This window comes from Ambystoma mexicanum, chromosome 11, assembly GCF_040938575.1.
Source record: "Ambystoma mexicanum isolate Mex_15411 chromosome 11, UKY_AmexF1_1, whole genome shotgun sequence".
NCBI classification, from domain to species: Eukaryota; Metazoa; Chordata; class Amphibia; order Caudata; family Ambystomatidae; genus Ambystoma; species Ambystoma mexicanum.
Genome location: NC_090934.1, coordinates 502,183,256 through 502,198,747, shown reverse-complemented (window position 1 = coordinate 502,198,747; position 15,492 = coordinate 502,183,256). Strand labels below are relative to the sequence as shown.

General features: G+C 42.0%; 1 protein-coding gene across 8 annotated transcripts in view; it reads right to left on the bottom strand.

The window, feature by feature from the left end:
- Positions 1–4,028: 4,028 nt before the first annotated feature.
- Positions 4,029–15,492, bottom strand: part of LRRC4C (leucine rich repeat containing 4C) — a 463,498-nt gene continuing 452,034 nt past the window's right edge. For all 8 annotated transcript variants that reach the window (XM_069623338.1, XM_069623337.1, XM_069623342.1 and 5 more), the window contains one exon: positions 4,029–6,614. In XM_069623338.1, the coding sequence (XP_069479439.1) occupies positions 4,659–6,572 (1,914 nt within the window). In that variant the 5' untranslated portion in view covers positions 6,573–6,614 and the 3' untranslated portion in view covers positions 4,029–4,658. The remainder of the gene's footprint in view (positions 6,615–15,492) is intronic.

Genomic DNA, 15,492 nt, shown 5'->3' with positions numbered 1-15,492 from the left:
AGTGTTCTCTTTTGCAACCCCTTAAAAAAACGTGTGTTTTTTTCTTTTTTAATTGAAGCTCCTAGGATGTGGGCAGCGTCACGTGGGTCTTTGTTTCTGGAGTGACTGGCTTCCTTTTTCAGGCCTCTTTAAAAAAAAAAAGAAAACAGAGGGTTGCAAAAGTGTAAACTCTGAGTAGTGACCCTAAATAAGAAAAAATAGGAATAACAAATCATTTGTCTTTCTGCAATTCTACACAATAATTGGTAGACGCAATAAAGATTTATTTCAGGCACACTTCAGGGGGTCTGTCACTGATTTAGTCTGTTCTTAAACACCTCAACCTAGCCTTTCATCCTTCTGAGGTTGATAAATGAGTACCAACACAGGTTGAGTGATATGGGGCCTCATTACAAATCGCCCGGTATGGAAACAACGGTGGTGGTAAACCCGCCGCCACCGTTGTTACCATGCCGAGTGGTCACAACTCCTGCAGGCGGGAGGTGATATTCCCGCCAGGTCTGACCTGGCGGGTTTAACACCGCCCTCCTGCAGGTGGACGAGGAAACACCGGCACCATCACGAGATGCTGCCGGTGTTTCCATGGTCCCCATTCCCATTGAGTCCCATAGGACTCAATGGGAATGGGGATTAACACCATTCCGCCTCCATGATTCCCGGAAAACCGGGGTTGTAATGCCCCGGTAATTCTGGGAATCACGGAGGCGGAATGGTAATACGAGTCCGGCTGTAACCAGGTGGTTTTACCGCCTCGGTTACCGCCGGATTCGTAATGAGGCCCATTGTGTTTATTTTTGTTCTATATAAAGCGCTTAAGTTAAGTGCTTTATAAAGACTCATCAGTATCATTTGGCCTTGGACGTCTGCTTGAATTCACAGTAATTTGGTAATATGGGCCTATACATACTGATATTAATGATGCATATGGCGATCCATTCTTGTATGAAATGTATATCATATTTTAGTGATATGTAACCATATTTTTTGTAGTGTATTTAGGGACAATGCTATGTGATGCCACTTCCTGCTTTGTCAAGGGATGAAAGGTTGTGTTCCATCGCTTACCATGATGTCACTTTGGTGTTGGGTCAAATTACATCACGTCCTGTGATGTCATCAGAGGTCAAGGGTCGTGTGATGGCACTTCCGCTACCCCTGACATTTTCGTGAAATGATGTTCCTGCTTGTTGCAGCATTTTATTTTACAAAAAATACTGCACGGTTTACCTTGAGTGGTGTTTTACCCATTCCAGTCTCTGGGGTGATTCGTGAGAAAACGGCCATAACTTCCAACACAAGGAAAACACTACGCAAAAGGTTGTGCCAGGAAGAGGCCAAACCTTCAGTTCTAAACATATGTTCATGCATTCCAATAGATGAGAAAAATGCAGCTGCTGGCGGTAGACGCTGTTATTGGAAGCCATTAGAACAATTTATATTTTAACATTTCTTTTTTTGTAACGACATGGCAGAGATTATGACTGTCCTAGTCAACTGTCGCGACATCACGCAAGCAATTGCATCACTTGCTTGCAGAGAAGGTGGGTACAACATAGGGAACCATGCGCTTGACTAGTTAAAAAAGCTACAACTCTCACGCTGAAAGGGGCAGCGCCGCCTTTCTCAGCTCAAAAGTTGTAGACCTGGTAAACCGTCAGACACCCGGCTCCTGCTTTCACCTGGATCATGCCTGAAAACTAGAGGGGTGTGGAGGAGGTGGAGATGGGGTTGGTGGACAGCCAGATAATAATACATGTTCTGCTGGATGACGAGGGCACTCTACCCAATAAAGGACGAGGTCTCGGGATGTTCGGTAATTGTTTGTGTTGCTAGGGAAATTGTGTGAGTTAAGGCAAGCTTTGATGGTATGGTAGCAGGGCACCGGGTATGCATTCTTTTTCTGTTTGCTGCTGGGAAGGGGCAATAACACACATGAAGGAGGTTGAGGGGGATGAAAGCATGCCAGGTACTTGTATTCCTTTTTGGTATTGGGGTGAGGGATGGACGCATTCAAGGCAGGTCGAGGTGGGGTGCAGAACACCAGGTATTTGTAGGCTCTCATTTGGGAGACAAGAATTGAATTTTATTTTGTACATAGCGCATCCCTTTCTCCTCCCACACCTTCCGCAAATGTCATACTAGGAAACACCACAATGGGTAGAACATCAATGCAGAATGGGCCCTATGAAAAATTAAGTTAAAGTCGACTACGTCACAAAGCATCATGGACAACTCGAGCTTCACTCTTGTTGTCTATCAGATGTCACTTTGAATCTCTTGGTGCCATATACAGCCAGGTTGTCCTACTCCAGGCCTCGATGGCTGGATCCAGATGAAGTTGATAGCTACCCGCTGTTTTATAAAAGCTTATTCCTGGCTCATAAATCTAGTTTACTTTATAATGATATGCATATCATTGTACATTACATTTACAAGTAACAAAAGCTGTTAGCTTGAGGAATGTCTTTTTTTATTGAAGATAACTCTAGGTGGTATTGTATCTTAACACGACTGACATTTCCAGCATATATCAGTACTATTTGTGTTCAGCGGGGCATTTGCCAAGTCAAGACAGTATAGACTTCTTTGGAAGAATCAGTCAGTGGTAGTCAAAATGTGGCTATCCATTTCTGTTGAACTAACTTTACCAGGATTCTGCAGCATTGACTATAATGGATAACACTGATATTTGTTGCAGGACAAAACATCTGGAGAGTCACACGTTGCCTACCCCTAGGTTTAAGGGACAATGGTAGGCAGTAAGCCTGCCTCATCTGATTTATTGTCAGATTGCCTCACCTGATATATCGTGAATACTGAAGGGAGCACCCCCTACTGCTGGTGGCTGTGGTGAGATTACCAATAACAAAATAAAGGGGCCATGAGCAGAATATTGCATTTTGTAATGTTCTTCATATGGACTGATCTATATGAGGCCAGAATACCATCAAGACAAATAGACAATTAGAACATTCATTAGTCTGCTGATAGCACCTTGATGTTGATATCGGTCACCTGATATATCAGCAATGATCCTTGTTTCCCGTTGCTGAATGAAACATCATAAGAAAGACAGATTTCATTGGGGTTTGTAAATGAGAACATTCTGTAATGACCCTTAGCATAATCAGGAGTACTCCAAACATACCAGCGTCTCTTAAATTTTAGCAGCACTGGGGCTCAAATGACATCAAAATGTTTTTGTCATGGAATGATAAGTCCTTTTGAGGCACCCATCTTCCTGTAAAGGTGGGTGTCATGAGTAATATTCTTGCCAATATGTCACTTTTCAAATGTCTTTTTCCTCTTCGGATACTCATCACACTGATCACTTCAGCTTTCATGTACTTCAAAATTCTATTTCATCAGAGTTTTAATAGGTTGGCATCCTGTCTATTACATGTAGTGTCTGCATTATCTTGGAGAAGCAACGTTACACCCTATTTCCAAAGAAAATGTACCACTCGGTTTTAGCATGCACGGATCTGTCGTCTTGAATTGTTTTACCAGAGAGCAACATTCTTGAACGGCTGACAATGGAAACCTGTAGTGTATGGAATATACGTGAAAGAAGATTGAACCTTTAACTCCTTTCTACGAGTGCCCCCTTCGGTGGGAGATCTCATGCACTAATTGCATGTCGTCAGTGCTGTTGGTAAACTGCTACAAAGATCAGTTTCTAAATGTGGCAATTGAACGTTTCATATCTTGGACACTTGCTAACCATGTGACTCTTTTTAGAATGGATGGACATTGCCTTCTTTGGCATCCAGAACTTGTGTGATCCATCCGCCTGAGACATGTCAGCCCGTTTGCTTCTGTACATAGAAGTGCCTTCATTCATTGGACTTTCAGAAAGTAATTATTGACAAAACTCATCAGGATCTATTGAAATGGATGTGACTGTTTCTTCTCTTTTGTAATCAACGCATACTCAGCCATATTGTTTTATTGCAGGTTCATGAACCTCTTTGAACAATGACAATAATTCTGAAATCCTCCCCTCCTTGAAACAAGTTATATCCAAATACAGAAAACCAACAATATTTTATTTATAATCTTCTTTAGTGGTTGAACTACAAATTCTGGTTCTAGAACCAGTTTAAAAGATCATGTGTTGACTGATGTTCAAATCAGATCATTCTTTCTTTGATTCTGTTTCGTTGAAAGGTCGCCCCTGTAAAGATTATAGAACATATTGATATATGAAAAATAAAAGATCTGGGTTTTTTCTTCCGTGTTGTTTATAAATCTACTGCTAATACTGCATTTCCCTGTTGAATAATATTCAGAAATGAAGTGAATTTATAGAGACAGAGAGCAACAAAATTAACCAAATCTCACAAGTTGAACAGAATTTAGACATCCCAAATATATATTGTCTACAAAATTTCCTGTACCTGTTCTTTGCAGGGAATTGGTGTACTTTCAAAAAATATGGCAAGTGGAAAAAGTGGGGGATTAGTGCAGCAGAAGCAGGTTCAGAGGAACACACATTGTTTCAGTTGTTTAGATCACAATAGAATTTTTAATAAATAAATTTCTTTTGATTTTTTTTGTAAAGACACTTTTTTCGAAACAGTAGATTTAGCCCAGTCATTTTGTGTCATTAATAAAATGTCTTTTATTTCATCTTGTCCATTTTTTTGTGGTTGGATTTAGATTTGAGTCTCTTGTACATTGTCTTTCGAACTTGCCCTAATCAATAACGGTTCATGCACTGAACTGTGTATTGAATTTATAGTGTTCACTGTTGTTGTGTGGTTGAACGGGGATTTGTAAGAGTTGTAGTGGTTCAGATGCTCGTGCTCAATGGCAGGCATGGGCAAGTGGCTTTCTATAGGGGAGCCCCCTCTGAGTTCATCATCCACATTGATGATCTCAACAGTCCGTGTAGGTGCATGGTGGTTCTTTCGATGATGCTGCTTCCTCATCTTGTAGAAGATAACAAGCATCACTGCTGCCATGAGGGTGATTGCCACAAAGCAACCAATGATAATTTTAGTTGTCTTCATAACCTCATCTATTCCAGGGATGCTTGACTCTGTGATTGGTATGGTGAATGTTTTGTCGGTTGCCTTTGTGCTCTGGGGCGTGAGAGACGTGGTCACATTGGTGGTTTCCCAGATAATGACAGGAGTGGGTCCCACCTTGTGTTCTGTGGTCTCTGTCTCCTCCTGAGTGGGTTCCATTGTCTCTACAGTGACTGTGGAAAAGTATGTGTAGTTGGTGTCTGTTGCGGTCACATTCAGGGTGGCTGAAGCTGTGGTGTTCCCAGCAGAGTTACTCACCATGCATGTGTACAAGCCTGTGTCCCTTGCACTCACATTTGTAAAGTTTAGCGTGCCATCATTAAGCACAGATATCCGCACTTTGTAAGCCCCATGGGTCATAATTGTTCCATTTGGAGTTATCCAACTTACAGATGTCAATGATGTGGATGCTCGACATTTCAGCTCGGCTGCCATGCCTTCTGTTACATTAAGGTCTGCAGGGGGTTCCAAAATCACAGGAGCATAGCATGTGAAATGATTCTGGTCCAACTCTGCAATATGCCTTCCTTTCAAATTGCTAGGCGTGCTACAGCGTGCACAACAGGTGCTTCCAGTGGTGACTATTTCTTTGAGCCACCAGCTGAGCCAGAGGATATCACAGTTACAGTTCCATGGATTGTGATGCAGTTGGATCCTTTGCAAATGATGTAGAGGAGTGAAAAGATCATGAGGCAGTAAGGTTAAATTGTTATGGGACAGGTTAAGCTCCACTAGTGACTGCAGGTCATCAAAGGTGTTCCTTTCAATTATCTGAATTTGAGAATTCATTATCCACAGTTTTAATAGGTGTGTCAACCCTTGAAAGGAGCCTGGTCTCAGCACAGACAAATGGTTCCCCGACAGGTCTAGCTCATCCAGTTTTACAAGGGGGGTGAGGTTTGGGATTTCTCTGAGGTTGCATAACGCCAGGTTTAAGTACCTCAGGTTTGTGAGGCCTTCAAAGGCACCTTCTGAGATGTAGGAGAGTCGTTTCATCTCCCCTAAATCCAACCGACGCAAAGAAGGGATTCGGTTAAAAGCATACGAAGGGATACTCTCAATAGGATTGTTTTTTAACCAGAGCTCCTTTAGTTTTGACAGATACTCAAAAGCCCCATTTGGGATAGTGGTAAGACGGTTGTCAAACAGTTCTAAAGTGAGTAAATTGGCCAGATTATTGAAGGCCCCAATCTCTATGTTGCGGATGTGGTTCCTGCTCAACTGTAGAATCTCCAAATGTCTCAGGTGTTTGAAGTTGTCCACTTTGATAATCTGGATCTGGTTCTCATGCAGGTTGAGGAGTCGTGTGTTGGTGGAGATGCCGTCGGGCACCTCACGCAGGTTTCTTCGTGTGCAGATCACTTTGCTGAACTGATTACTGCAAGAGCAGACCGAAGGGCAAGTCTGAGCCCGAACTAAGCCAGCCACCACAAGAAGCTGAAGAGCCAACAGCACAACAAGCAGTGGGTCAAACAGGGCCCTGTTAAACCTAGGACCTATCATCATCTGCTGTGGATGTAATGTCATCTTGTTCAACATTCATAATTTGTCTTGTGTTGGTCCTTCAGGAGATCCAGTAGCCTGAAACGAAACAAAGATCAGATTTAATATCATGGCATTCATTGCACTATCCAAGCAAAATGCAATATAAAGAATTAGCAAGCTTTACATTACATTTTAATGGTCAACACAGTCACCAGCATGCAGAGCAGAGGTAGCCAAGAAGAGACAATGTATTCAAAATAATTTGAGTCAAGGTCTATTGACATAATTGCTGCCCCATATTAATACCTGCAACAATTTGAACAAAGATCTGCCACAATGAAAGCACTATGTGCTGCTGTTGATCTGCAAGTAATTAATCTGCAAAGTCTACCAAATGGTCCCATATGGTTAGGTACACCATCAGCCAATACACCATAACCCTATTTGATGAATGAGCTGGGGAAATTGTGTTAATAAATACAAACGTCTGCTAAGTCATTATTTAGACTGATTTCTTGAATCCTAAAGCCCCATGTAACCATCCATTGGAATTTTCAATATACTATCACACCTGGTGGCAGTTTGCTTCTATCCAACGCATTAAATGCTTTGCAGATGAGACAATATAACAGTGATCTACCAAAGCAAAATATTGTGCTATGCAGAGAAATGATGGCATCACTGATTGCATTTTCAAAGTAATTGTTTTACCAGCCCTTCCACAACTCCCTCGGATTACAGCAGTGGTTTAGTTGTGGCAGAATATGTGCCCCTTTTAACCAGATGGTCTGTGGCTTCTGTCCCAAGCAGTTGACCCTTTGTTCTACTTCAAGCTAAACTTTCAACCGAACAGGGGAGGCTAGATAAAAGGATTGTACATGCAATAAAAAGACTGATTAACCTGACCTATAGGGAATTATTTTACAAACGGTTAGTGAAACATAAGCTTTGTTCTTCAGGTGGTAGGAGGCAGAGCTAAGGAACTAAGGGGAGGTGATTGATGAAAGCTTAAGTCCACCCTTTGTGCTTTGTGTTGCCCCACTGTGACACCCTGTGTATCAATGTATCTGGGAACTTCAGTGAAAGGGGCAGCTCATTCTGACAGTGATTTATGTTATTGGATGCAAGAAGTGGGCTTGAAAATGTACCAACCTACTCCTAGGAATTTACGAGATAAGGAGTGTCTATCCACTACTCCATTGATTCATGTTGAAGATAATGAAAGCTGAAAGCTCTCTTCCATAGGGATGAAAACATTTATCAAAGGAGGGAGAAAGAGCTTCCCTTTAACTCTATAACATGTTTGCAATAAGGATCCTCTGACCATACACCACCGTAGCCTGGGAGGGACGGTGCTCATGGTGGCGAGTTTGTATAATTCTCTGGTGTGGGCAGTGCATACGAGAGGTCCAGGTTTGTAGGGTTCTCGTATTAGAACCCTGCTACTTTTCTTATATCGCAAAGGCTCTGGCACTCAGTTAATCATTTCAACATGAAGAATTTGAAGAGGTTTGGAGACAATGGGCTTCATCATGAATATGCCGGTACTGCAAAAGGTTCTGGTGACAATGTGTACGGCACCTTTTCTGGACCGGCAGCTTCCGAATCCACCATTAGGGGCCTGAATTACAACAAGGTCAGGCCTGCCAGTAGTTCAGGCCCCTACCGACAGATAATTCACTGAATCACCAGCACCATAATACCAGGATATCGGGCGGTGGAAACAGTAAACCGAGATTGCCGGTAAACCACTGGTATTACGGGCGGATTACCAGCAATCTCATAACGAACCCCAATTAAATGCTTCTGGGTCTTAAACTGAGCCTTTAGGGGCTTCCAACACAAGCACAGATATCCATTTGAGAAGTTCTGATAGCAAGTTGTCACCAGACTCTGAATCCTGTCCAAGGGGCTGGCAATGTCAATATCTAGGGACCAAATACGCACCAGTGGCTGAGTAGCTGAATTGTGCAGGTAACCAGAGTCCCCCCCACCACTTACTTCCTGTACTTTTAATATTCATGGACCTCTGGAGCAAATAACATATGTCCTTCTTTGGAGTGCCACACTGTGGGATTCTCCCCCCCCCCATCTACTACTGTGGGTGTGGGTGTGAGCGGTCTCCCTGCAAACCTGATGATGACAGCTACCTGAAGTCTTTGCAACAAAATCAACACTGATTGACAACACCTGCACTGGCTATGAATTACAAGTAAAGACTGTTTTCCAGATGATATGATGAGCACTGAAACTGGTAGGAGGAGAAAAACTGTTCAAGTTCAAAGGCCATGGCTAGTGGCCGATTTATATGTTAGAATACATAGTGTGCACAGCCAAAGATTGAGGCCACTGGCCAGTATTGTGCTAAAGTTGATGCTAGTGCCTGATCAGTGTATATAATAAGTAGTGGACACAGTTGAAAGCTGTATCCGCTGATAAAGGCCATAATCTATGGTTGGTAGCCTGTTAATGTTTTAAAATATTCAGTGCACATGAGTGAAGGTTGTGACCACTGTCCATAACTGAAGACCAAGACTAGTAACCAGTCATGTGTTAAAACATATGTGGCCATGCAAGCTAACCATGGATGAAGGCCATGCTTAATGCCAGTTAGTGTTGTAATGTAATTTGTGATGTGATTTGTGATGTCATCATTGTGGTTATAGGCTGTGCAACAGGGGGTGCGAAGTTAAAGTGGCTTTTGCTGAATTTCAGGGGTTTCGTTGTGTTAAGTTGTCAACTCAACGTCCCGGCAACTAAAGATTTTTCCTTGAATTACAAAGGTTTTGTTACAACGTATTGCTCACCTTAACATCCCTGCCACTAAACGTTTTTCCTTGAATTTCAAGAGTTTTGTTATTGCATAGATTTTGGGCCATGCCCACTGTCCATTTAAAAATGCTAACAGACCAACAGCCATGGTCCTTGCCCATGGCTGGTGGGCACTGTCAAACAATACCATACCACTACCCATTTAATTTGGCCATGACCAGTGGGTAAGGCAAACACTTGCAACCCATTGCTCAAAGACGTTCATCAATCACAAACATATTTTGTCCTGTTTTGACAGTGGTATTGTTATGCATAAAATATTGCAGGCTTTAAGAATTCAAAATGTTTTTAGGCATTCAATTATGAAGCCATGGACCACACACTTTGGTTAAGCAGCGTGCTACACGGCCCTTGTTTTATGGACGGTCTCTTGGTGACTTTTGTGATACATCACATGCCCCCAACTAACCACATTCAAGCAGCACAGAAACTGGAAAAAATGACCAGCTGCAAGAATAACACATGCCCATGTACTTTCTGCAACCATAGCGAAAATCAAAAGCTGCACCCATGAATATATGCACAGCAAGTGAAAATATATCTTAAAGTGAAATATACAAATGTAGTTCATTTGACCTAACCCTTAGAAGAAAGTGTGCAAGACAAAATAGCATTGGACTGTTTTAAAGTAAAGTAATGAACAACAGGAAAATAACCTGAGAGAGAAAATACTCCAATACATCTGCTGGAGAAGTATAAAAGGTGCACACATTTTAAACCCAGCAATCTGTTGTGACATATTCCCTGGTAAACAAAATCCCAAAACAAAACAAGTGCTTTGGATCTTGTGGGTAAGCATCTGCACTGAGGACATGACAACCTCAGTACAATCCTGGTAGCCAAATACGTGAGCAAGCTTGCTAACCTCAGAAAAAACAGTGTGTTGTGTCCGCCCACTGAAAAAAAGTTACACTCTTCACCCACATGTGTCCTTTACTTGTGCCCTGAAAAACAGGCACAATCAGGAGAATAGCTGCACCACTGTCCAGGATTACAAACTCTCTTGTCACATTGTGGGTGAATACTCATGACTGACTTGCATTCTCATGATTACCCCTCGTAACCCTCATGTCTAGCTTTCAACAATACTCTGCTTTATAACGATTCCTTGAAAAGTACACATACCATAATCTCACTCTAATATATAAATTCTTATTGGACTATGTTAGGCATAAAATGTACAATTGTGCAATCATCCCCCCCCTTCACAGGCAGACTACAAATACAAGAATACAATTTAGCAAAAGGCAAAATAAATGGTCTCTGAGTGCAATACTTTCAAGGACTGATAGTAGCACAGTTTTGAAAAAAAAAATAAGCGGATGCCATGTTTTTCTTAGTGTGTTATCAGATATTAAAAATGAAGAAAACACGGCACCAGACTAAGGACTGTCTCCCATGCAGTAACTGGGACCAACCCTGCTACAAATACAGGTATTTTCAACTTAAAACACCTGTATTTGTATCTAAATTTTCTATTCAGAGTAACAGAATTAAGAAAACGATTTAGATACAAATACAGGTGTTTTCAACTGAAAACACCTGTATTTGTATCTAAATTTTCTATTCAGAGTAACAGAATTAAGAAAACGATCAGTAAGCACTGGGGGATCTTAAAAAATGATATCAGAGTACAAAGTTTATTCACAGAACTACCAGTGTTTGCCTACCAACGTAGCAGGAATTTGAGAGATGAACTTGTGCACACAAGACCACCCCTTAAGGAACCGATAACCCAACGGACGGGCACATACCCTTGTCTGAACTGTACTAACTGCAATTTAGTTATCAAAGGTAATTCCATTAACCATCCCAGAACAGGGAAAAAGATTTTGCTCAAAAACTATGGTACCTGTGACAGCACCAACATATTTTATGGCATTAAATGCCCGTGTGCAAAATTCTATGTGGGCCAATCCACAAGAATGGCCAAAACAAGGTGGAATGAGCATCGTTCATGTATTCGAAATGCTAACACCAACTCTGCCGTAGCACGACACTGATTGGAAAATGGACATAATTTGACTCAGATTAGGTTTGTGGTTTTGGAGGTACTCACAAGAAACAGCCCACATGAAGACCTTAAGCAGTGGCTGAATCGCAGGGAATCATTTTGGATTGACAAACTTGGGAGTCTGGTTCCCAATGGGATCAACAAGGAGATTAATTATCATTGTTTTCTATAATTTTGTAATTTCTTTGCTTTTAGGTATATGTTTCTAGCTACCATATGCTGCACTACACCTTATGTGTTATGGACCGAGGCCACCTGTGTTTCCTGGACTTTTGTCTGGGACCGAAGGTGCCGTCTGGCGACGACACCATTACAGTGGGGTGGTACTTGAATAATGTCTCATGGAACTAATCTATCTGCTGGTTTTCCCTATGACTATGTTAAACAGCCTCAGATGCCGTCGTTCGACGACACGGTCCAGTTAGGACTTATTAATGTTGATGTAGATTTTATTACCATGTGCTTACTTTCCAACTTCCTTCAAGCAGCCCAGCATTTCTTTGGGCTCTTTTGTATTCACTGATTCCCTTTTATGACTCTCTCCTTCTTAGTATCTTTCACTTTCTCTCACTTTTTTCACTCCTCTTATAAGTTGTCCTCTTATGATTTTTTCCTTCGTTTGAGTATTTCTTTTATCTCTCTGCTTTTTACTTTCCTCGTTTTTTATATTATTTTGTTTCCATAATTCTTGACATATTCCCATCAAGGTTATTAATTAGTTTATAGCTCTGTACAGTTGCTCAGAAACCCACATGCAGTCATTTGTCCCAGGACGCGCGCCCCGCCAGGCCGCGGTCACGTGGTTTATTAAAGGAGCGTTGTCTGGGCAAAGCTCTGATGCGAACAACGCAGTTACACGGCGGCAAGCGAGAGGAACAGTCCCTCTCCTCGCTGCCCTTATGGTAAGCCCCCCGGATGTTATGAGACGTACTGTCCACACGGATCCCACTCGGGTTTCTTACAATGTCTTTCTTACATTGCAGCCTATCTGCGCCACGGCGCTGATTTTGTCTGGGCAGCTTTCTGCCCACCTCATGGTTCTGGTTCACCAAGCCACTTCCCATGCAAGCATTCTGCCATTTTCTCAGGTAAGTGCGTGTTGCAACATCATTACTAACAGACTTCTTATTGCTCGTTCTTTTTCTTTTTCTATTTTATCTCTTATGTATCGATCAATTTTGGCTTCTTCTACTACTACAATGATTGGTATGTCATTTACATGTTATTTACATTTTTTATGTGAATGTACATTGTGATACACTGTCTTTTGGATGTTATGAAATCATACATGTTAATTACAGACTTGCCCTGACGAAAGATTTGTAAATCCGAAATGCATTGGCAAAGAATGTTTTGGTCTGATGTAAAATTCTAGTGGCTTTTTTCTTCCTCACTAAGAAGATATTACTGATGCCTCACACCAAGAGACACATTATTTTTTTCACAACACCATTTGCTGATAAAAGTCTTTATGAAAAATCACTGAACTCTTATTATTATCATCATTTTTGAATATGCAAACATTTTACTTTGGAATTTACCAAGCTTTGGAGAAGTTTACATTACTTCTATACCCTGATTGGGTCTTTTGAGAGAGCGGCTGTATGACCTTGTATCCCACTTGGTCTTTGCTTCCAAAGTAGCAACCTAAACCACAAAGTATTACAGTCAAAAATTAAACAAACCATGTACAGTAATAACTAACTAAAAAAATATGATAGTAAACCCACCCCTGAGCAAAGAACACAGAATAAGAAGAGATAGGAGATGCAGCACACTGGGTAATGACTTAGGGGTGAAAGGCAAGCAAGAAAGAGCAATAATGCCTTGTGAGCAAAAAGAGTTCAAGGTGACCTAAGCAGTCTCTATGGACCAACAATAGACCAAGGGGGCAGTTAACGGTCAATAGTACATTCTTTGTTGTTTTTGGTGGTATGACAATGCTTCTTGGCACTGTGCGAAGATCGCGAGAGAGTAAGAGGCAGCGATCATGGGTCTTTCTGGATCAAATGTGTTGAACAGCAATTCAACAGCAAAACACACTAATATCCAGGCTGCCTTGGCTTGCAGGGTGCTATGCGTGCCAATCCAGGGGCCCAGGGACATGATGAGTCCTTTTCTCATGTTCCCAAACATGGGGGATGCTGGCCCACCATTGCAGACCTCCATAAACACAGTGGGGCCCTGGGGATCGCTGTGACTGGCAGGGAGGTGGTTGTGCTCCAGCAGCAGGTCACTTATTAGGTTGTTCCAGAGACTTAGGGACATGATGGGTCCTTGTTCTTGGGCTCCCAAACATGGGGGCAGGGTGACATACAACTGCAGGGGTCTTCCAACTTGGTGAAGTCCTAGATAGAGCTATGACTATCAGAGAGGCGGGTCCTGTTCCAGCAGCAAATCACTCCCAATGGTACCTTGGCATGGTTAAGGGACAGAGCTCTCCTCTGCCTTGGAACACCTGATTTCACCTCACAACTGGAGGACTCTGGCAAGTACTGCTCTCCCAGCAGGGTCCAACAACATCTTCTCAAGTAATGATCCAAAGATGCTTCAAGATGATTCAAAAAAGTGGTTGGATGCTCTTTCATTTATAGGCACATTGCCCAGGTGATTGGGCTAAAGCTAGCCTGTGTTAGGGGTCCAATCCCTGCACTTGAAATGTGTTTGATTTGATTAATTTCTAGTGTGCTGAAGACATACCTAACTGCATCCTAGCGCAGGTAACACTCAAGAATAACTGGTTTACACCAAGGCCACCAATGATCCTAGCATGCTGACCCCCCAGAGGGAAGGTTTAGGAAAATAAATGTTTCTTTGAGGCCTTGCAAAAAAGTACAAGGGAGGAGATTTATCAAATGTTTCGAGGCAGTAGGTTCCATCGTCTAGGTCCATAGATTGAAAAGCACCTATCCTCCCTGTGAACGAATCTGCATGGTGGGCTAAATAAAATATGTTTATCAGACAAGTTTAAGGGACGTCTAGGCTCAAATAGTGTAGCACCTTTATGAACAGACATCCTGGTGCAAGATAGTTTACGCATTTAAAGACCAGGCAGAGGACTTTAAAATCACTCCACTGCCTAACAGCAAGCCAGTGGAGTGACCTGCAGAGAGGGTAAACAGATGCAGTTTCGATGACCCAAATATCAAACAAATGGCTGAATTCTGTGTCCTCTGAAGACAATTGATTTGTTTGTCAGGGATGCCGTTCAGAGTGCCTTTCCCATAGTCAAATTTACAGTTAACCAATGCTTCCACCAACGTTTTATGGTCTTTCTGAAGTACAAAAGGGAGGACATGTCATAGCAGACTGAGTGAATAAAAAATGGATTGTACCTTGGATCCTACATGCTACTCGCACCCAAAATTGGACTGTCATAGGCATTCCAGATTTTTGGGGGCAAAGGTCATGCGAGAACCAAGTATACGTGCCTGGTGGCAGGTGCATAGAGTGGTCTGCCAGAGTTTTTTTTAGCCCAAACAGGACCAACTCCGTTTTGTTGGGATTTAGCTGGAGCCTATTGGATGTCATCCACCGACCAACTTCCTTGAGTCATTGTATCATGTTATGCAAGGATTTCACTATCTTATTCACTCTAACATTGATCTGAGTATTGTCTGCATAGGAATGATACCCCAAGCTGAATTTCCTGAAGATGGACATTAATGGCTGCAAATATAAATTAAATAACATAGGTGACAGCGAAGATCCTTGTGGGACTCCACAGTCCCACTGAATTACATTGGATAGGTTGCCAGCTAACTTAACTCACTGGTAGCGATTAGATAAACATAAGATAAACTAATTCAGAGCATGATCTGAAATTCGATCCACTGACACCAGTCTGGACAGCAAAATCTTGTGGTCCACTGTTTCGAAGGCTGCTGATAGATAAAGCATATCGAACAGTATTAGATCCCCATCATCAGTGGCTTTAAGGATATCATCCCAGACAGCCACTAAGGCAGTTTCAGTCCCATTACAGAGACGAAAACCTAATTGAAAAGTATCAAGAAACGGCAACTATTCAACGTGTTACTGCATCTGAGCAGTAACTCATTTCTCCAGACTTTTCACAGGCCAAAGAAGGCCTGAAATCAGTCAATAGTTTTGGAGATTATTGGCGCT